The 23495-nt window shown below is 38.6% G+C and overlaps 2 protein-coding genes across 4 annotated transcripts in view; one reads left to right on the forward strand and one right to left on the reverse strand.

The window, feature by feature from the left end:
* The window catches only part of LOC144656473 (uncharacterized), a 228987-nt gene that overhangs the window by 69562 nt on the left and 135930 nt on the right, over positions 1-23495 (forward strand). The window lies entirely within an intron of this gene.
* On the reverse strand, positions 364-23480 carry LOC144657013 (dynamin-like GTPase OPA1, mitochondrial). Of its 3 annotated transcripts, none has more exons than XM_078517293.1 (32): positions 23325-23480; positions 21697-22030; positions 20963-21077; positions 20348-20416; positions 19706-19788; positions 19210-19257; positions 18740-18847; positions 18124-18210; positions 17585-17661; positions 17132-17168; positions 16460-16540; positions 15951-16025; positions 15669-15740; positions 15278-15333; positions 14906-14949; positions 14677-14739; positions 14407-14474; positions 14208-14280; positions 12830-12902; positions 12586-12701; positions 12179-12243; positions 11419-11661; positions 11185-11229; positions 10833-10946; positions 10322-10430; positions 9884-9963; positions 9680-9733; positions 9071-9157; positions 8471-8581; positions 3267-3360; positions 2591-2701; positions 364-1065 (listed from the first exon to the last, which is right to left on the reverse strand). In XM_078517293.1, exons 1-32 carry the CDS (start codon positions 23348-23350, stop codon positions 1001-1003), a joined length of 2883 nt encoding a protein of 960 aa, XP_078373419.1. In that variant the 5' UTR covers positions 23351-23480; the 3' UTR covers positions 364-1000. The 3 variants fall into 3 exon arrangements, with proteins under 3 accessions (XP_078373419.1, XP_078373418.1, XP_078373420.1); XM_078517292.1 differs by having other exon boundaries at positions 19706-19791; XM_078517294.1 differs by lacking the exon at positions 20348-20416 and having other exon boundaries at positions 19706-19791.

The raw sequence follows: 23495 nt of genomic DNA on the forward strand, positions 1-23495 counted from the left end.
GCAAGCACAAGCACAAGTATTAAAATTTGTCCTTTCTGCGTGATCGCGCTTGTGCTTGCGCTTGTGTCGCTAGTGAAAACCAGGCTTTTGCAGTTTTACCTTTTCCTTTGACATAATGTTAACCTACAGAATGAATGTATATTTGACATAATGTTAACTACAGAATGAATTAGTACGTCCTGTCGTCGAATTTACTACAAATGTAACTGGAACGCAGGAGAAGGGGGGTTACGTTAGAGAGCCGTTGGTGCAATCCATTAGGAAAGAAGGTTGGGTGGGGGAGGTTGACTCCTCCCGCCTGGGACAGCATTACGAAAGGAAACCAGGCAGCTAAAGCGAACGTAAAAACATCAACAAAATGTATTTTTAGCAAATGGAAACTTTATATTACATGCAGTTTACAATTGTAGACAATAATTAGAGTAACATTTACATTGGTAAAACACACGAATTAGCCATTGTTATGCTGTACTATCAATATTTAAGATGCCAACCCCTTTTCTGTTTAAACCCCGCTATCTCTGACAATTTTTCTTCTCTTAAGAGTTCGAAGTAGCGAATTCTACTGAAGTAAATGATTATGTCCGCTTTCGGGATCGCTACAAATTTTTTTTTTCCTCAAATCATTCTCACGACAAAATAATATCAATTGTATACGGCATAACTCTTTATTAATCTTCAATTTTCAGTGAAAAGTATTACACATAATCTAAATTACACCCAGGGATGCGACACGATTACTGAGTAAGAGACAAAGATGCCGATTACACAGGGCGAGCGAGAAATTGTTCTTATCATTTGCCATCTAAAGTCTATGATGAATGTCACACGTTGATATTCTCCGCACAAATCCTTGCGAAGCTCACCAGCCTGACTCCACAGTATTGCGGAATCATTGTAAAAAGGAGACCAAAAGAGAAAGGCAATTTATCAGAAAATTTGAGAATTTTAAATATTTTTGTCTCTGTGGATGGGTGGCACACTCCTTCTCCTGTCCACGCTACTTTTCACTGTTCAAAGCTTCGATGAATTGTTCCAAACTTTCTTGTATATGTCTCACATGTTCTGAAAATAAGAAACAAAGCGCTCGTTTCAGATGGGAAATTGTAGTACAATGTTTACTAGGAAATACCAGTTACGTAAAAGGTAAAAATATTAATGTGGGTATGATTAAGATCTTCGCACAGACAAATTGTATAAATCAAAAATCCGGCCAGTTCAAAAGAAGCCAGCTGATTGAATGTTTTCTTGATTTTCCCGCCACTTTTTAACGCGTGCAGCCAAAATGTATCTTGTGATTGGCTACTCCAGAGACACATGTCAGTCTACTGGCCAGAAATAATTTTTTTAAGGAGATTTGATTTTCAATTTGAATTTGTCACAAATATATATATATATATATATATATATATATTTGATAGCTCTGGGAAGAGACAGATTCAGGACTACCAACAAAAGAACTTTTTGCTAAAAGTGATGCAGTATAAACTTTCACAGCTTTTTGGTAAATTTGTTGGTTTCCCAAGTTTTCGGCCAATCAAGGCGCCTACAGCCACACACGCAATTCGATCGACACGTGGCCTCTTCGACCTCTCCGCCTGCCAGACAAACTTGGCGTTTGATTGGTCAAGAAATGGGAAAACCAACAAAAAGACAAAAATAAAAATCTTAAAAAAGACAAGAGTACTGTACATTTTAGATTGTAGCTAACAGTAAATATGCCAAAATTCAACAGGGAAAAAAAATCTTAAAACCATTTGGCCCACGCGTAAGCACAATATTATCCGATCATTAGCGGTTCGAAATTAATTATATTGAGCTGATAGGCCCAAAATACAAAAGTTGAATAAAGTGATAAAATCTGGCGCTTCATTGCGTCTGGTCATAAACGCGTGGATTTTTAATTCATTTTCCATTGTTCTTTTACTAACTACTTCACACTTCGGGATTAAATAAAAAAAAATCTGTTCACCGTTTATCCAACTTTACTTCACAACTATATTAATGCAGAAAATTCAATTTTAAAGTCAACAAGAAAAGAAAAGAAATGCATTTGTACTAATGTACATTTGCTCGACGAAATTGCACACAAAGAACTGCAATGCAATGAGCTAACGGTGCTGAGGTTTTAAGAACTACTTTTTACAGCCAGTTACAGTGGACTAGAAATAACGACGTGGCTAAATGACCGGCAGCCGATCAAGGTCTTCAAAGCACTGTTAAAATATTGTAGTTATTTATTTTAACCAGCAAATTTCCCGCCACAGACTAGAGGCAGACAAAACGTAGCAAGCCACAAGAATTGTTACGCGAGCGAAATATCCTAGAACAGCTAGAAGCTCCCTACTTCTAAACAAAGCGAACTAAAAGTGGTTTGAATGAAGCAATGCCTTTTTGGGGGTAACAATTTACTTAAGATGTAGCGGGATTGCGAAGCATTCAGTGATTTTTGACCGGAGCGTGGTGGACTGGCTACCGGTCATTGAGCTTATAGAAGTTACCGCCAACACTGTTATAGAAATTACCAACACTAATTACGTCCAAATTAAAATAACGCTAACCCGGTCATATAACTTGTCATTTTACTTACTTAATTCTTCAGCAAGGTCAACTTGTCGTCCGCGAATCAGTCTCTCTTTGGATGTCTGGTCGTAGCTTATTTCATCCAGAACTTGTTTCACTTCTTTCTCTAGTCGGCGAGCTATGACAAGTTAAAGACAAATTAATTGAACACTACAAATGTCCAGTCATTCATTACAAATTAAAGTTATAGCAAGTCACCACTAACTTTGAAAACAGCACATACTAATTAGCTCAGGCAGTTAACAAATTAGAAGAAAAGACGTCGTTTTCGGCGAATTTTCGATAAACGCCCGAAGAGTTTCCGTCAATTTCCGACCGAGCCCCGAATGAATTTCACGGAGAAGATACCAAAACAAATGTTTTCGTTTCACTGAAAAGCGCCCTTCTTCGGACAGACAATCTTGTTGTTTTTAAGGTTAAAATTGTTTTTTTTTCCCTAGAGATTTGCTTTACTGTCCTAAACGGGTTGTTTATTTATGATGACTGCGTGACGGCTGTGCCTAAACACCAGCCGAATTTTGGGGAAAAGTTACGTGTGTCACGCAAATTTTCGAGATTTGGGGGGAGGGGGTTCAATCCCAGGTGGTTTCATGCCATTTTGTAAGCCTAAAATTCACTTCTAAAGGAGTGTTCACAAGTGAAGCCCGAACTAATTTAACTGTGTATCACGAGCCTGGCCTTACCTTCATGATTCATGACTTGCTGTCTGATGGCGTTACTCGTTGTTTGAAGCATCTTCTGAATTCGCCAGAAGAGCACCACATCATTACAACCAAGCTAAATAAACAAGTAAAAAAGGGTTTTCAATGTTTGCCATTGCAAGGGGGAGCACGTTAGCGGCTAGAAGTATTTCTACTCCCCCCCCCCCCTGGATAGGATTGGGAGGCGCGGTTGCCTAATGGTTAGCGCGCCGGATTCCGGAGCGAGCGTTCCGGGTTCGAGCCCTGGCCGGGGTCACTGTGTTGTGTTCTTGGGCAAGACACTTTACTCTCATAGTGCCTCTCTCCACCCAGGTGTATAAATGGGTACCGGCGAAATAATGCTGGGGGGTTCCCTGCGATGGACTAGCATCCCATCCAGGGGGGAGTAGAATTACTCCTAGCTGCTTAATGCTAAGGAAACCGGGATAAGCTCCGGCAGTATGCGCCACTTTGGCTCGAAGCTGACCTTCTCTTCTTCTCTCTCCTGGATAGGATAGTTACTAGTTCATCAAAGCTTACAACTCCCCACACCGAAATTGCATATACTGCTTGCTGCACCACATTGCTTGCATATAAATTTTGGTTTACCGGCGGTCCGGCAAATTTTTTAGCACTCTGAGTTACCGACAGCTGCAGGTGAAAAATGGACTGCAAGAGAAAAGTGTCTGGCTTAAGAACACAACTCAACGAGTCTAGCCAGACTTTTAAAATCCCGAGCCTCTTAATTTGGGGGCAAACAAACTTTTCATTGGGCATTTTAGGTAAATTTGATCCAACAGAGTATGTTCATGGCGGCCATATTGTAGTCCGGCAATATGGTGCATAAATTTGGGTGAATTGTGCGATTTTTGTTAAAAGCACCAAATTTGGCACAGTGATAGTATTCGACGAGCTGATCAATTTCAGATATAGGCCCATCCGGAATTCTGTAAGGGGGGGACATTTTTGGACCCAGGGGGTGGGGGTGGGTGGCATTTAAGCTTTATGGCAAAATTTACTGCATCCTTTGAGTAAAAAGCACCAAATTTGGCACAGTGATAGTATTCGATGAAGTGATCAATCTCAGATATAGGCCCCATCCGCAATTCTGTCAGGGGGGACATCTTTTGGACCCAGGGGGTGGGGGTGGGTGGCGTTTAAGCTTTATGGCAAAATTTACTGCATCCTTTGAGTAACAACCACCAAATTTGGCACAGTGATAGTATTTGATGAGCTGATCAATTTCAGATATAGGCCCATCCGCAATTCTGTCAGGGGGGCCACCTTTTGGATCAAGGGGGTGGGGTACCGGGTGGCAACATTTGGGCTTTATGGCAAAATTTACTGCATCCTTTGAGTAAGAAGCACCAAATTTGGTACCGTGATAGCATTCGATGAGCTGATCGATTTCAGTTATAGGCCTGTATGAAATTCTGGCAGGGGGCACCTTTTTAACCCAGGGGTTGGGGCAGGCAACATGTAAGCTTTATGGCCGTGAAATAACTAAACCATTTTGGTTAAAGCACTAAATTTGGCAGAATTATAGTTATTAACGGGCTGATTGATTTCATATTTGCATCTATTTGGGTTTCTTTCAGGGTTGCCTTTTTTACCCAAGCGGATGGGGTGGTCTCGTTTTGAGCTTTGTGGTCAAAGCATTATTTTTGGCTTGTTTATAGCATTAAATGTGATCACCAATTTCAGTATCAATGGGCTCATCTGAAATAGTTTATGGGAAACTCAGAGGGCATACAGGGGTAGGTATGTTGTCAACTAATGGTAAATTGATTGTGCATTTAATTTTTGGCTACGAGCACCATATTGATAAGATTAGCCTTGCTCATATGTATGAAACTTATCCTTGTGTTGTCATGAAAAGACAGACACCAGTCTACTTCTGTATGCACCGGACTGTGATCATGACAACCAAAACTTTAACAAGTTCGTGATTAGAACAATGGACTCAAATATCTCTGATTTATGTACTTCAGATCAGTGGATTGCATTGCCTTCAGAGTAAGAAAACAGTTCTTTGCTATATATTATTGCACAAAACTCTTACAATTCTTGGGAAAGAAACGTCACGAGTCTTCCCTGAATTATATCCAGCTGTAAACCTCAGCATCCAGAAGAAGCGCAAAGGCACTACCTGCGCAGCATAACGACATTTCCGCTATTATCGTCGTTATTACTCACACATGTGCTGATACCAACGGTCATATTTTTTTGAAATACTGAAAACTTACATGGGATTTTGCATATTTTAGCCGATAAAGGACTACACTTTTCGGCTGTGTAGAGTGGAGTTATCGGCTAGGTCCCGAAATTGAAATCATTCGCTTCAAAATCAAGGTCATTTTTCAACCTTAAATCGATGCCGATCAGAAATGGTCATTATATCCTTGATTTCGCATTTCCAGAGAAATGAAAAACTTGCTACTTTCTTAGAAAACTAGAAATGTTTATAAACATATTAATATAAAAAATATCAACTGTTCGATGCGAACGAAATATTTGACAGTGGCCCGAAAAATGCCTATTTTTATAATTTTCCAGATGTTGCGGCGGGCCCGAAGGGGCAAAATATTTATTGGCTCCTAACGTGGCCAGACAATCATTTTTAATCAAACCAGCTGTTTTATTTCTAGCCTCGGTAAAGTCTTTCAGTGCTAGTTGCCAGAGTTTAAGGTTAAATTATTTTTTGAACCGAATTTGAGTGGGTGGTTTTCAGGAAAGACAGCTTCTTAAATCTTTTTTCAGACCAAAACATACGTAACCCTGAAAGCATACCAGAAATGCCCATTGCTGAAATTGAACAATCAAGCTCAACAAATACTATAGTTGTGTCAAATATGTCAACTCAAAGGGCGCAACAACTCCACCATAAAGCTGAAAAGGATACCACTGATTCCTCTAGGCCGAAAAAATACCCCGGAAAAGCATTTTGGATTGGCCCATAGGTATAATGATCATCTCATCTAATTCTATAATCGTGGCAAAAATGGTGCAAACTCAAATGGCCCGACAGTGTAAAAACTCAAATGGAAACCACCCCCTCCCCCTTGGTCCAAGAATTCTGGATATAGGAAACTCAGAACTGAAATTGATTCAACTCATCATCCCGGGGTGGGTACTTGACCTAAGTTTTGGTTCTAGGGGTGCCGCTGGGGGTTTGAAACCCTGACCCTGTTTAGGACAGTAAAAACTTAAAATGCCTACCCTGTAAGGACAACACCCCCTATTTTAAGACCCTATTTAGGACAAAGGACAACATCAACAATCATTTACGCTTGCGTCCCGCGTGCGATGTTTGAAGCATTGAAATGCGAAAACACCGATCCCAACAAATAAAAATAATGCTTTCTATTGAAGCGAAAGCGAAAACAATGTAAATACATGGACGACAGTCTTGCAGCCAGACCCTGTCTAGGACAGCTTCAGGCCCTGTTTAGGATAGAGGAGCTTGAAATTATATACCCTGTTCAGGGCTGGAGGAGTCAAAAACCATACCCTATCCAGCGGCACGTCCCCGTATAGGCCATATAGGGGAGTGCCCCCCTCCCCCGGGCTCATCATACACTATAATAGTGTCATTTTTTAACCAAAGGGGTTCAGTAATTCTACCATATAGTGCAAATGCTACCAACTACCTCTCCCTGGGTCAAAAAGTGTCTCCCTCTGGAAAAATGTCAAATGAGCCCTCAGCTGAAATCGATCAGCTTATCGAGTGCTATCACTGTGCGAAATTTGGTACTTCGTACTAAAAGGATGCAGTAAATTTTGCCATAAAGCCCAAATGGTGCCACCCGGTACCCCACCTCCTGGATCCAAAAGGGGGCCCCCCTGACAGAATTGCGGATGGGACTATATCTGAAATTGATCAGCTCATCAAATACTATCACTGTGCCAAATTTGGTGGTTGTTACTCAAAGGAAACAGTAAATTTTGCCATAAAGCTTAAACGCCACCCACCCCCACCCCCTGGGTCCAAAAGATGTCCCCCCTGGCAGAATTGTGGATGGGCCTTTATCTGAAATTGATCAGCTCATCAAATACTATCACTGTGCCAAATTTGGTGCTTCTTACTCAAAGGATGCAGTAAATTTTGCCATAAAGCCCAAATGTCGCCCACCCCCACCCCCTGGGTCCAGAAGATGTCCCCCCTGACAGAATTGCGGTTGGGCTTATATCCGAAATCGATCAGCTCATCAAATACTATCACTGTGCCAAATTTGGTGGTTGTTACTCAAAGGAAACAGTAAATTTTGCCATAAAGCTTAAACGCCACCCACCCCCACCCCCTGGGTCCAAAAGATGTCCCCCCTGGCAGAATTGTGGATGGGCCTTTATCTGAAATTGATCAGCTCATCAAATACTATCACTGTGCCAAATTTGGTGCTTCTTACTCAAAGGATGCAGTAAATTTTGCCATAAAGCCCAAATGTCACCCACCCCCACCCCCTGGGTCCAGAAGATGTCCCCCCTGACAGAATTGCGGTTGGGCTTATATCCGAAATCGATCAGCTCATCAAATACTATCACTGTGCCAAATTTGGTGCTTTTTACTCAAAGGATACAGTACATTTTGCCATAAAGCTCAAATACCACCCACCCCCACCCGCTGGGTCCAAAAGATGTCCCCCCCTGACAGAATTCCGGATGGGCCTATATCTGAAATTGATCAGCTCGTCGAATACTATCACTGTGCCAAATTTGGTGCTTTTAACAAAAATCGCACAATCATTTCACCATATTGCCGGACTATTGGAGGAGTGAAACAATACATGATTTTCCTTTGGGGAAAAAATTCTTTAAAAAGGTAAAAAAAGGTAAAGCAACTTTATTTATACACGGTTTGTGTTTTTAAAGCTAGAAGCTTGTGGGGCCGTGTATATGAAACAAATATAATATATTAAATAAACATAACATGGTTAAAAATCCCAACTGGCAGGAGGCAGACCAGTTGGCTATTTACAAGCATGACCGAGGATTTGAGCTCGGGGCAACCGAGAACAAATCCAGATAGTGGTCAGAACGGGACTTGAACCCGGGACCTCCAGATTTCAAGTCCGGCGCTCTAACCACTCTGCCACGCTGCCTCCTATATCATTCTTCTGCAAATATCTTAAATTGTTTGACTCTTCCAACATGGCTGCCATGAAAACACGCTATAATCTTTCTGAACATATAGTGTCCATTACATGTACCTCATTTTTGACCAAATCTCTTCTATAAAAAGCACTTCTGCACTCCTGAACGTTTCCCAAGGATTGCTTCAGAAAATGTTCTCGGTACAACTGACTCCATGTCTCATTTACCTGGATTGAATAAACACAGATGAGATATTAGAGCAGTTTTCAATTGAGTATCGTAAAACCAAAACCAAAGTAATCACTCTGGCCAATCACAAAGAACACAGACAATCCAGTGAACCAATCAAAACTCGAAGCAAATGCATGTAGCTGGCACGAAGCGTGGGAAAACGTGCGCGAGCGAGTCACGATTGGTTTTGGTTTTAGTTCTGATTGGCTGAGAAAGTGGCGCGAGATTTTTTAGCCAATCAGTAAGCGTAGTAATGCAAAACCAAAGCAAACGCAATTAACTTTCGACACTCAAGTGAAAACCGCTCTATCTTCTCCTTACAATGTCAACACAGTTTAACAAAATTCATCAACTAGATGATTTTTCTTGGCGAACCTACAAATTCTTAGAACGATCGTTAAAGGTTTTGTATATCAATTAGTAAAGAGAATCAGTATTTCGATCATGAGACTGAAGGGGGTCACATTTAACAATTAGCTACTAACCAGATCAGTAGATACGTCCACACTAATGGTTTCTAGATTTTTTCTAACGGTCGTCAGCTCGTCGTCTGCGAGTATCGGCCCGTGACGCTGTGTAGATAGGATTTAATAGGGAAAATATTAAAATGATCTTCACAAAGTTTACGCTGAGCATACCCACCTGGGTGGCCTACCTGTCTTTCCAACCCTCCCCCCCCCCCCCCCTACCGCCCCCAAGGCGCTCCACTACTGCTATTGGAAAAGAAAGCTTAGCAAGCTTACTTGTCTCCGTCTGGAGTATGTTTGTAGGCTCCTTGAGAATGGGAAAACCCGTTTTAACCACGAATGGCAAATTTTAAAGTGGAGAAAACATCTCAAACTTTATTTTTTAAAATGGTAAGAAAGAGATTGTAGCACGTTGAATACTTCCCAATACTTTTCATTTGAATGGTCACACACTAGGGTATTACCCCAAGCTTTAAAAAAAGTTACACCTTACTACCTGATTTACCACAACGATCAGCAAATGAAAAGCAATACAAGATGAGAAATTCACAAAGGAAGGGAAACGAAACCTAGATTTTTTTTGACTGACAATATAATTTGTTTTATTTTTAATGTGTTTCGTCTTACCTCGTTTGCTTGAAGTAATCTCTGAAGTTCGTCTTTGATGTAGGACCGAAGTTGCTTTAGAACAGAGAACAACAAAAAAGGATGTGTGAGGGCCTAGCTTAGCGAGCTGAAAAGGTTAAAGGATGACTTAAGCGGAAACAAATGTCTTCCCTGTTGGAAATTCTAAAGAGTTTGTGGACTCTTATTGTATTTTGGATTACTTACTTGTTCTCTACTTCTGGATCGCCAGTAAAACCATCTCTCAGTTGCACCGGGACCAAGCAACTCGTACATTTTCTTGGAGGCTGAAATAATCAGAAAAATTCGTTCAGAAACATTTATCTGTGGCTGTTGGAATCACAACAAATGAAGCTGTAATACATCACAATTCGGGAAAAATCATTCGGACCAATCACAAAGGGCATAGATAATCCAGCGAACCAATCAAAACTGCGACGGGTTTGCAGCCGGTTCAAAGCGCGGGAAAACGTGCGCGTGCGAGTCACGATTGGTTTGGGTTTTACTTCTGATTGGATGAGAAATTGGCGCGAACTTTTAACCCAACCACTAAGCATAGGAATGCATGACAACAGCAAATGCGGATTACTTTCGACACAAGTGAAAACCGCTCGAATAAGGTAGCATTTTTTCTCTGTTAAATACCTTTGTCTAATTCATCTTGTAAAGTAGTCTCCATGAATTTCACGGCAGAGTCCCACTGTTGTTTCTCGCTAACGGACCAGTCTTCAAGTGCAGTCAGTTGAATCACACGCTGACAAGTAGAAAATAGAGCAGTTTATACATTTGAAACACGCTTTGCAATTTCTATAATGGTTAGTTTTAATCATCTTTACATTGGCTTTCCCATCTCCTGGCCAATCAAATGTCTGGGAGGCGGAGAAGTCACTTGTCGATCAAATTACACGTGCAGTTGTTGAACGAACGAACGAACGAATGAATAAAAGACTTTATTTTAATAAATGTCAATAGTATTTGGCTTAAAAAAACTAATTACGGACACTATTGGCTCTTTGATTAGCTAAAAAAATTGGAAAGCCAACAAAAAGATGTCAAAAAGCTGTCAGAAATCAATCAAAAACTGCAGCACGTGACAAAAGCGTTGTGTTCCACTCAAAAAGTAAAAGAAGAAAGAAGCGGATAAAGTGATTCTCACCAGGCTGTCAATGGCTTTTGATTGCCACACGTGACTTCGTTTACACTCATCTGACAGTTCAGATTTGAGTTCTTCAAACAAATGGCTGTGGCCATCTTTTTCGTTCTTCTGCTCCTACAAGCAAATAACATTCGGTTTAGTTATACAACTTCAACTGCTAGAGAATTTGGTAAAGCTTTAGTTCTTAGTGAGAACACGTAATTTGAGTGGTGTGGGTATTTAACAGTCAAGCAAGATGTTTTTGTTAAATAGGTAATCCAGAGAGTATTAAACGACCATTAGCTATCGTAAATCCACAAAAAATACGCTCCCTAAAGGAAAGGAAACAAATAAATAAGAAAGTAAAACTTACCTGCATCGCTTTGGAGAATTCTTCAAAAAGTGTTTGCCAACCAACCTGTGTGAAATGATCAAAGTTTCTAATAAGAAAGTAAGCCAACAAAAGTCCCAAGTTTGACGTCATCATCAGTCCTTTAGTGGCTTTCCTGTCAGTCATTGTAAATTAATTCTTATCAAGATTGCCGCCGCTCACAATTTCCAACAACGAGAATGCGGTAGACAAAGTATATTAACAAATCATCCACACCTTAACAGAAATATCAGGCAGAGATCTTTCCGCCCATTGTTTGAGTTTAATGTCAACAGATGTGTTAAAGTTGCTCGGGTTATCAGCTTGTGCAGCGGGAAGATAAATCGTTTCTATGAAGTGCGGGGCTACCGCTGACCAGAGGTGTTTAGTGATGATGTCTTCCCACATCTGAGGCGTGATCTCGCTCAGTGTCAACACTTCATCCAGAATTTCATTGCGAGCCTTGTCAAAGAGTTCATTCTGCAAAAAAAAAACCGTGGCTAAAGATTAAGTTTCAAAACCTTTGAACACAAGAGAAAATCTGGCCAGCTTTTCCGATTTACAATGAAGATTAACTGAGCTTACGACTTCCCTTATTGTTGACCCACCTCCCGTTCCTAATCTCTCGCTTCCTAATTTCGTTTACTACGATATTCTATGGATACGACATCGACTGTCCACAGTTTGCGTGAACGGGAAGGAACAGGATCGCTTAGAAACACGACGCACAGTTTTGGCGCCAAACTGATGCGACAACTTTCGGCCCGGAAACGAGTGCTCATGCTATCACATGATTGGTCAATAATTTGTTGAATGATAAGTTCGGTTATATGTACGACGATCTGCCTAAACGCGACTTGTTCCCAGGCCACAGAAATACGTGCACGTAAAAATAGACAAACAAACACTTTTTAAAGGCACCGTGATCCTGTAGACTTCAGGACCCCACTAAATTAAGTCTACATGGAGGTCGACATAAGATAACATAATAACCTACCCTGTCCAACTCTCTGAGCTTTGGAAAAAAGTTTTTCCATTCCGTTTCAAGATTGAACCGTTTGGCTGAAATAAAGTTAACCACCACATCATTATTGATTAATTTAATCTTCTTGATTGATTGATTGATTGATTGATTGTCCGATTAACACAGGTACTTCCTGGTAAATACTTTTTTCTATCATTGAATACCTTTATCTTAAAATCGTCTGAATAAAACAGCATGAATTAATTAGCCTCATTACAGATCATACTTTGTCTGTCGCTCTCACTTTTTTATTTCTATTTATTTAAAATGTTTATTTTTACACACGTACACATTCTAACGAGAACTTATTGTACTCCTAAGTGTCACGTGTTTAAATAAAATTTGATTTTTGATTTCTTTTTTTTTGATATTTCTCATACCTTTGTAGGAGTCTGCTTGCTGCTCAATTGATTCTCGAACCATTTTCCAAAAGCAGTGTGACACGGCGAAACTGAGGTTCTGTGTTGTCATCTGACTAGCTTTGAATACTCCGGACCTTGGAGGAAAGAAATCAAGAAAGGAAACTAAATTCAATTCCCAGCGTTCCTACTACAGCTTTACGAGAAATGTCTGTTCAGTTCTGGTAACATGATGATGATTTTAATAACATTGCATTGTACTTACTTAAAAAGTCTCGAGTGTCTAAAGAATTCTTCTTCATAGCTACGGATGGTATCAATGCCCTCACTGGTGTTACCTGATAACAAATACACACAGTCAATAACAACTAAAAAAGTCAAGTATGTAATGAAAGTAGATAAATTAGTATTTGTAGGTAGTGTAAAGTAGCTGTGCTATATTGAAAGTAATGAAAGTAGCGGTATTTTATTGTCCCGGGGGGGGGGGGGGTACTCAACAAAGTTTTGTACGGGGGAGGCTCCGCCCCGAGCTCCTACCCCTTACCCTTTTATATACCATTTTGCCAGAAATTGTACCCCTTTCGTATACCTTTTTATGAAAAAAGGTACCCCTTTCATATACCTGAAAGTCATGGCATAGACTTAAAACACAACGTTTTCTTTTCATTTTCAAGTAGCGCTTCATAAACTGAAATTATACAGCCATAAATTGCATCTGCTCGAAATATTTTTATTAAAAGGCCCTTTCAAAGACCTTAATGACTGATTTCCATACCCTTTCGTATACCTAAACTTGTGAAATCCCTACTCTTTCATATTCCTGAAGCCTGAAAAAGGTACCCCTTTCGGGCGGAGCCTCCCCGTATAGGCCATTATAGGGAGTACCCCCCCCCCCGGGGTTTATTGTATAATGCACTGTCAGTAACGTAAAGTAGCTGTCTCAGTATTGTAAGTAGCGAAAGCAGTTATACTGTAAATGTTGTTGAAAATGGTCCTGTAATATAAGTATTGTAACTGTTGTCATTAGTAAAACATTCTCACTGAATACAATTGCCCTGACACGGGAAGCTAAGTTATGGGAGGATACCCGCGAATGCCAGGGCGATTGGCGTGTAGAATGTAGGATACAACAGTGATCGACCGCCACCAGGGGAGGTGGGAGGGGCGAAACTTTTAGTCACTTCACCGAACTTCGTTGAACTGGCCACGAGGTGACTGAAACTGTGATATTTGAATCGAAGGTCGCAATGCATCATGCTACTAGAGCGCAGGTACAACACGCCGGAATTTAACGAACTTAAGCCATTCCCGCGTCTTGGCTAATTATGTATGCAGTGAGAATAGTTCATGTAAGTAAACATGTTTTTGTGTGTTGCAATGAAAGAAAAAAGTCAGAACTAACAGTCACAAATGAAGCACAGTAAAAAATGATAGGTAAAAATACACCAGAGAGAAAGAAACTTTACATTTGTAATTTAACACTGAACTTCAGAGTAACAAATACAAGTCGACCAAATATGACATTTCTTTGTACCGTCCTGACCAACAGAACAACGGACCAAAGAACGGGCTCACTAAATGACATGCTAGACGGCCGATGAGCTATTTAATGACTTAACTACAAAACAGTTTCGTTTACTTGCCTGTTCCAGTAACCACAGCAAAATAGCCAAGAGCCTTCATAGGGAACAGTTTGCCTTCCAGTATTTGCTTGATCTAGGGTGAGATGACACATTTTGAGTTCTTGAGTTTATATTGGATGGAATGATATAAAATAAAACTAATGACAGAAAGATTTTCGAACTTCAAGATAAATTCAGGAATTGGTAAAAACAATCATACCCGGCTTGGATTTGCATCATTTTGTTCTGCTAAGTCAACTTTAGTCAGCACAAAAATAGTCCTCTTTCCTGTAACAAAAAAATTATCACACAATCACAACTAATGCAACTGAAGTGATATAATCATAAGGGAATCCATCTGCAACCTAGAGGACAGGCATAAGTACATAGTATTTGTCACTGGCATGTCTGGTGTATTCTTTCTTTCATCCACTCAACTTTTCCTTCTTTAATCCGTGCTTGGGTTTTTTAAAATGCCTTAAATACTAACCTGCAGGATCCATGCTGCTCACCAAATCAGTAACATTGCTTCTCTCGGCATCAATGGAGCCATCTGATCAACAAAAATGGTCAAGATTGTCATGCACTTAGTTTGAGCATAACAGTATGTGAAAAAGAATGAGTTTTGCCTTATTTTCTGTTACATGCATTTTATTTTGTTAGGTTGACTTGAATTTAATAAATCAGATTTGATACTAGCTACTACTAAACTATCTTACCTTGAATACACAAGATGATTGCATTTGGATTTTGCATGTACTTTCTGAAAGAAATTTCAGAAAGGACAATTATGTACACATTTCAGATTATGTACATATTTCAGACAGGACAATTATGTACACTCCTTTTATTTTGTCTACTTGATTGGTAGGCAGTTTTGTATAGTATCATTACAAGAAATGTTTTTTTAATGTATCACATTTCAACATCCCAAAGTGTTCAAAAGTACATTTTAGTAAACCTAAATTTCCTACCATCGTTTTTAGACAAACCAGAGTAGGCCAATTGTTGCCAAACTCCTGGCAGGAACACTGATTATATTAGGATCTAGCTACTGACAGATGCAATTTAAAAGTAAACACAGTAAATACCTGCTCATTCCAACAATATCATCTTTTGTGTTTTCTGCCATACCAGCTGTGATCGTCTGTAAAATATGAAATACTGTTCATGACTGTTAATACACAAGAGCATAGGTGGATTTAGTGGGGGGCCGCGAGGGAAGTAGCCTCTCCTGTTCCTTGGATTTGTTTCAAAAAATGTAACCAACCACCTTTTAAGAGTTTGTTGTGGGCATGGGGCAAGGTCACTGCCTTGCCCAAATGTTTTCGCTCCCCCTTTTCTGAATTTTCTAGATCCACCCCTGCACAAGAGAGATCTACATCAGATTTCTCCTTACAATATCAATACACTGTCCAGCAGACAAGTGATGAGAATACAGAAATTCATCAGATATCAAAAACCACAAAATGTTCAACACACCCCAATAATTCCTGGAAGGTCAACCAACACCATGCGGTGAAGCCCAGGGCCTTTGACACTGAGAGATATCACCTGATAGGAAAGAGAAAATTAAATGAAGGCATTGAATAGACATGACATTTGCTGTGTGCAATGATGGGACATTGAAAATGATCATTGTTTAATTAACACAAAATCAATATATATGTATACACACACAGTCAACCTCTGTTAATGGACACCTTTCATAGGTCATTGCACAACACACAACAAAATAGTTACATTTAGATTAACATTTATTACCTCAGGACTGACTGTTTGTCCATGTTTAACACTGTTCTTCATTCGAATTTCAATCTCCTGCCTCAGTCCTTTAAGCTGCAAATTAAAAAAACATTTCCCCACTCAAGTCAACAATTTTTGCCCTCTACAGCATTCAGGTGCACAGAAAATTGAAACATGTGACATTTTTCCAGTTTATCATGAACTGGGGTCCAGAACTAGTTTTTTGGCAAACCTTTGATATTACACATGGACTCTCTTACAAATTTTAATTACCGGTAAACAACACAAAAAAGCAAAACCCAGCATTTTAAAGACACAAAATCAATTTGCAATTAGAACGTCCTAGAAGATAACAATTTCATTTTCTCATTGCACTGTGGACCTCAGTGTTTACAAATACTAATATCTAGGGTGTTTGTTGTTGTTGTACATTTAAAATGGTTGGATGCTGATCTTGCTCTGGGTGTGAAGTTCCTAGACAGTCTTCATGGTAAAAAAGTTCGATTCACAGCTACGTAGCCTCTAACCTCATCTTCCTGTGTCAGGTCGTACTGATGACTGCTTCCCTTAAACTGTGCCATGTGGTTTGGCCCTTCACTCAATGTCACCTAGCAAAAAAATAATCATTTGATTAACAATATGCGTTTTCTTGATAGTGCTTTCTTTAATGTTTGGCTGTTTTAGAAATAACTGGTAAAGCTAAGTACATGTACGTATCACACAGTCATAGTTAGAACAAATGAAGGGAAAAGCAAATGTGCGTTTAAAATTATCCCACTTGGAATAATTTCAGTAATGGTTAAGTCTGCTAGCAACTTCCTCCAAACTTGTTGGCTGCGTTGCCTATGAATATCGCCTGCTAGTCAATACTTTCGCCTGATCCAGCACATGCTGTCTTGCATTCAGCATGCTGCTGGGGAGATAGGTGAGGTTCTGTTGTCAGGTAACCACCCAAAGTCACATAGGCTAACCCAACGCAAGGCAGTGCTCCCCCATTAATGTCAACTTGAGTCATTGTTTGTGTTAATTACATGTAATTAATAGCTTGCACGTTAAACAACCAATAAGTCAAAGTTGTGTTGTTCTGGTAGAACCAGTGACATCAATTACATCATGTAGCAACTAAAAGAGTAGACCTGTGCACATTTATATTTTTATTAATATTCTTTACAGCAGTTATCAAGTATTTCAGGTCTCACCATAACTGGGGCTCTTGTCATCATCTGTCCAGAACCCCTGCCACAAACATTTGAAATAGGAAATTATTATGTCATGCAGTGTCAGGAAGTCTTGGGACACCCTGCTTCCAACTTTTAGGGGTCCTGCTAATTTTTTTAAAAATACCAAAAATGTTCCGTAAATATTAACTAGATTAGACTGTTTTCCTTCAGTGTTGATTTCTTCCATTCTTCCATTGATATCTTCTTAGGAGAACAATAGTTCAGGGGTTTCAAAATGTTTTGAAGTAGGTGCCGGCAACTGGAAGGGTAGCTTGTTTGTTGTGAGCTGATTGCTATACCAGAATAACAAGTGACATTATAATCCAGAAGCCGACAGAATTCCGAAGGCTGCCGCTTTGTTTTAAAAACCCTGATAGTTACAATGTAGCCATTCTATTTTCCTGGCATTTTCTGGAGATCAAGGCCACTAACCTTGGAAAAATCCTGGCTTGTGCAATCATCTCCAATACACTTGTCTTACCAGCACTCTGATCACCAACAACTACAACCTGAAAATCACGAAAGTACCAGTCAGAATAAGAGACTGCACAGCAGAACTGGAAGACTCTGCAAGGCAAGTGTTCCAGAGTCTCATGTGTTACCCTTCATAAATAAAGTTGCTTGCTTGCAGTGACCAAGATTGTTCTTTGTAACAGAGGAATCAAATTGTGAGAACTGACTACAGATCGGTGCCAGTTTTAAGCATTATAGGAAATGCATAAGGCTTATTAATTATATCTAATTCCAATTTATTGCAAGGTAACATTAAAATTTTCATAGTACAGAAGAGCTGTATCAATATTTAAGAAAAACTGTACAACTTTAAGTGTAGTTTTTGGCTTTAGCTTTAAGGGTAGGGGTACCAACATCGTCAGATACCCAACCTGTAAGATTATGACATCTCAGCCAGCAGGTGTGTGCAAAAAAAATCACTGGGTTAATAACAATGCATACAAAAAAGAAGGACTTACCCTCGGTAAATGGTCAGTGGTGTTGTAACTCACATCATACTCTGACAGAAGGTCCAGAACATCAGAATACATGTCAATCAAAGATTTCTGATAAAGAATTCATGATTATTGTAAAAAGTCATATTAGGCAAGAATGTCTTGAATTCTAAGTGATACTTGTAAAATTCATTAACTATTCATGAGGGTGCAAACACAATCCCAGCACAGTATTCAGATCACATGTACACAACTGTAAACCCCAATACAAATCAAACAGTAGAATTAACTTTTGATACAAACTCCTGCTCAGCTAATTAGTATTCATTAACTTTTGACACAGATCTCTACTGATTCGCATAACAATACTTTGCATTCAATTTACTGTCTTCATTTCACAAGTAGAATAAAATATTCGCGTCCGATCTGTATGGCCGTTTACAATGGCGAGCCGATAGGCGAGCCATTGTAAACGACCATACAGATCAGATCTCCCGCTCATATTTTATCTACTACTTAAAAAATAATGTACACTCTGAACAGGTACTCTATACTTTATAAAAACTCAGATGATGAGTAAAATTCTTTCTCCTTCCCCTAAGCTCTGACTTTGATATGTAAGATAAACACTTTCAGTCACCTTAATCCTTCTTGGGGCTGGCATACTGTCACCCTTTAGAATGATTACTTGCTTCCGTAACTCTCGGTTGTCTCGTTCAAGCTTGTCTATCTCTCGTTGGTATCGTTGCTGTCAGAAGATCAAACAGAACCTTAGAAAACTGATGGCTAACAAGACAAAACAAGGAATTTAGGTCTAAAAGTTATTTACAATGTATATCACTTTGGTTGATCTTACAGAACAGGACCAATTTACTAACAGTAACTTCACTTTTTACACCTTTTTGCAATAAATCAAGCGACTAGAGCAGGGCATTGAAATAAAGAATTAATTTTGATCAAATCAGCCTGCTATTTGGGTACCTACATGCAATAATTGTACCTAAAGATAATACATGTATGTCATTGGTATGTTTTGTAACATCGTGCAAAAATAAATACGGTAATTTAAAAAAGATGGAACTCAAAATTATGTCAATGTAATGTTCTCACCTGCATCTCAATCAGTTCTTCTTGAGATTTCTCCAATCTTTCTTGCATCTGTATACATAAAAATTAAGAATATCAGTCCAGGAATTACAGTACTCATGTTTAAGGCAAAATAACTAAATTTGTGTCAAAAAAAGGCTTAAAAAACTTGAAGCTATTACTCATTAAATAATTGTGCTTCAAACTTTTTTTTTTAAAAACTTTTTGCACATGTGTCAGGGTTTACTTTATTCACCGACTAACCAGTTTTCGCTGGATCATAAGCGATGGAGTCGCTGAAGGACTGAAGAAAATCGGAATTGGAAGAAATTGAAAACACAATTTATTCTTCTGACTCTGATTCTGTTGAACTTAATGACTACTCTTGCTACCGTACTCTGATTTCCGCTTTTCACTAGCCATGGTTATAAGCTCTCTTACCACTCGGATTATGACTCTTATTATGACTCCACCAATAGTGAAAAATAGCCTTAAATAACCCACACAGATAAACAGTTACCTTTTCCATGGCTGATTTCTTGGGAGCTGATGACTTTTCTCCACTTTCTTGTTTGATGGCAGCAGACACCACAGGAGGGCTGACTTCTGACGCAAAAAAATTACAAGTACTGATCATTTCTCAAGTTTTTTTTGACCAATCAGACCATAGACAAAACTGTAGTACATGTAAGTTATAAATTTATGTTTTGATTTAATGCAGGCAGCTCGGTTTCCTGGAAGCATGGTAAACAATATTGTAGACTCTGGTTGCTCAGCCACTTACACTCACTTACTGAGAATGCCCAGATAAGTATATGTTGTGGTTTAAATTTATCCCTGGTTTAAAATTTTTCAAACCAGTTTGATTTTTATTTTTCATTGTCTCATACTCATTAACATAATCTAAAACAAAGGGAAGTAAAAATCAAACTGGTTTCAAAAAAATTAAACCAAGGAAAAAATTAAACCACAACATATACGACATAATGCTCTTTTTAAAAAAAAGAAAAATCCTAGCACAAAAAAGAAAACCAGGGCGGCCAGAAATCAAACAAAGATTATGAAACCATACAACAACAGTCTGTGAAGTTTTGAAGCTGAATTGAGTTAAGTATTTAGATGGGTGGTATTGTAGTTTTAATAGCAACCACAGCTACAATACCTGAAGACCACAAAATTTCATCCACAAAATCTTTTAAACTGTCAACAAGGCTGCGTGTGGCTCCTGAGCCTAAAGTTTAGCAAAACAAATTAAAAGACAAAACAACATAAAAAAATGAAAACATAACAACTTAATGAGTCAACTAAAAGAACATAAAAATTAATGCTTTTAACATGTTTTCAAATTTATCTTGCCTTGAACATACAGTTGTATCATGTGCTCTTTTTACTTATTTTATGGACAATCAAAGAAAAACATTTATTTGACACTGCCTTTTTCAATGTTCTCTACATCCAGCAAGCAGACTCATAGGATGAATGAATTAAATCATTCATTCAATCACTGCTTTGGTCTGCAAAAGCCTAAGGCACAGTGAAGTTCAACTTGACAGTCTTGTTGTTTGTACTTTGATAAACCCTGAAGGTTATGCCAATAAAATCTTAAATATATCTTTGGTTTAAAATTTTTCAAGCCAGTTTAATTTTTATTCCTCTTTGTTTCATATTACGATAATGAATATTTATGAGAAAAAAAGAAGCAAACTGGTTTGAAAAACAAATCCAAACGGAATCATTTAAACCACAGCATGTACACATATTTACAATTATATGATACCTCCTGCAAAAGTGTTGGAGAAATCAGGCAAGCTATCCCTCAGTTCCTTCAACCAGCCAAATTCAGGTAAACTTTCCTGAAATCTCAACCACTTATCCTTCCATGAATCATACGTCTGACGAACATAAAAGAGATCAATCAATATTACAGTCAATATAGTCAATTGTACTGCCTGTAAGACAATAAAATGACTTCAGATAGTAACTACAGACAATTTAGGTCCAGTAACTATAATAAGTAACTTATGTAAAATGCTGGACATAAGCCCTGGCTAGGAAGGATCCATATATCTGGGGGAGGGGGAGGGGCTTAAATTGGCATTAAAAAAACATTGGGTAATGAGCTTATATTACCGGTAAATTTTACGATACTGAATTTGAATTCTCAGTGTAATAAAGTTCAATTTTGTCCCTATATGCCGCAATCCTTCTGGTCTAAGCATGGGATCAGGACCTCTGGGCTAGTCTAAAAGCCAGCCAAAAAGATGGTCGAATTTGATTGGCCCACATGCAAAATAAAATCAATTGCAACCAGGTTCCGGTTTGGATTTGTCCAGCTCGCCATTGAGTTCCCCAAGCACTGGCCGAGGGGAACATAGGCCCTGGCAATGAGATTGTACAGTGTTATAATGTACTGTAGCATCTACATGCCATAAAGAATAATGACACTTTTTAGTTTCATTTTGTATAAATCAATAAATAATTAGCAGTAGGTGACTCCGAGCTCAAACTCACCATTTTAGCTGCAATGCCTCCTGCGCCAGCAGTCCCAAGTAGAATATACCTCACTCTAGCCACTCGCATCACAGCCCTAATAACCCCAGTTGTGAACATTCGTTCACCCTTTATACTCCTGTTGATGAGAGTTCTTGTCACATCAGGAAACATTCCATTTTGGGTCCTGACAAATGTTCTAATATTTCTCTGTCGTAGAATTAATAAAGTGTGAATATAATGTTTTTGATGGCTAACATTGGATTTTGGTAATTGATGTAGTGTTGCATGTCTGGAGAGAAATCTTCCAGCTTGTTCTGTGGCATTTCTTTTTAAACACTGTTCACAGTGTTGGCTGGAAAACAAACAAAAATACAAAACAAAAATAAGTGTCAGACACATGTGCTTCATTTTGAATGACAGATAAGAGATGCTTATAGGAATGTAAAAATATCTATCAAATGTTATACAATTATTCTGCTAAAGGATTGTTGCTATGTGATCATTCCCCAAATTAAAAATCTGGCTTTGAATGAATTACGGTCACTTCGTTCCAAGGTCACTTCGTTCCACATCAGAATGTTTCAAAGAATTTTAAGATCGTTTTACTTTTAAAATGACGAAAATGTTAAGACAATCTTTTTGCTCGATGAAAATGTAAAGAAGAACTCCCTGCGCCTTGTTGCTGTTTTTTTTTGTAATGTGTGCAAGCTTGAGACGGTGGGACGTGAAATTATGCGTCGGCCCCGTTCGATGACTATGTCTCTATAAGAACAGCCTCATCATGCCATCATGCCTCATCATGAAAGTGTTCCAGTGTAAATGTTTCCTCACTTATGAAAAGATGTCTTATTTTCTTATCGTTTTTCTGTTTTGATCGAACATAATATGCCATAAAGTGTTTATTTGGTGGATATGTTGTGGTTAAATTTTATCTTTGGTTTCAAACCAGTTTGAGTTTTATTTCCCTTTGTTTCAGATAATGATAATGGTTTGAGACAATGCTTGGGGAAACAAAAAAACAAAACAAACCGGTTTGAAAAAATTTAAAGCAAAGATAAAATTAAACCACAACAGATACAAGTGTCTTGAAATTCCAAAGAGGTACTCGTAGTCAAACCTAAAGGTCATAATTGTTTTGTCAATGTACAAGTACACACAGCTGCACTAACTATTACAATAACATGTACAGTACATTTCATTCTCAAAGTAAATAATATTACAGTATCTACATGTTTGTATTATTTACTGTGGTGTGATACTCATTTGTTGTTCTATTAACGAATTAACGAGAGAGAATCAAGCTTCTACAAATACATAATAATTTATCAAAGGGCAATATTGATAATATATAAACTGACATGTATCGGCTTGTTTTCATGTAAACTTACTGTATCGGGATGAAATGATGAAATACCTCCGGAATCATACCGTCTATAAACACAACTTTGCCACTCACAGGTTTTAATCGTCATACAAAGGGGAAAATGACACATTTCTTTAAATAAAGCGCTTTATGTGTACGATTTCATGGATCAAGCAATTATAAACATATGTAGACCCACCCCGTTGAAATCACGATATAAGATCAGATCATTAAAAAACTTGAATGAGTGATAAACTTCGATGAATATTTCTTATTCACTGACCTGAAAGCGCCCACAGCTCTCAACATTATAAAGTTTGGTTAGTAAAAAAAACAATCCAGGTATTTTGAATGCATCGGCATATTGTATCAGCTTTGATAAGACTTCAAATTCCAAGATATTAAACTCAAGACAGCCGCCATGTTTGAAAGTGAAAACTACTACGAATGCATG

This window comes from Oculina patagonica, chromosome 6 (assembly GCF_052425735.1).
Source record: "Oculina patagonica isolate OP01 chromosome 6, crgOcupat, whole genome shotgun sequence".
NCBI lineage: Eukaryota > Metazoa > Cnidaria > Anthozoa > Scleractinia > Oculinidae > Oculina > Oculina patagonica.

What these genes read in the sequence shown, in the direction of transcription:
- LOC144657013 (XM_078517292.1), bottom strand. Translation starts at nt 23,350, where the DNA reads ATGTTGAGAGCTGTGGGCGCTTTCAG. An exon ending in AGAAATCAGCCATGGAAAAG is followed by an intron (nt 19,258 to 19,705) that starts GTAACTGTTTAT and finishes TTATGTATACAG; the next exon opens with ATGCAAGAAAGATTGGAGAA. An exon ending in CAAGCCAGGATTTTTCCAAG is followed by an intron (nt 17,169 to 17,584) that starts GTTAGTGGCCTT and finishes TGTTTGTGGCAG; the next exon opens with GGGTTCTGGACAGATGATGA.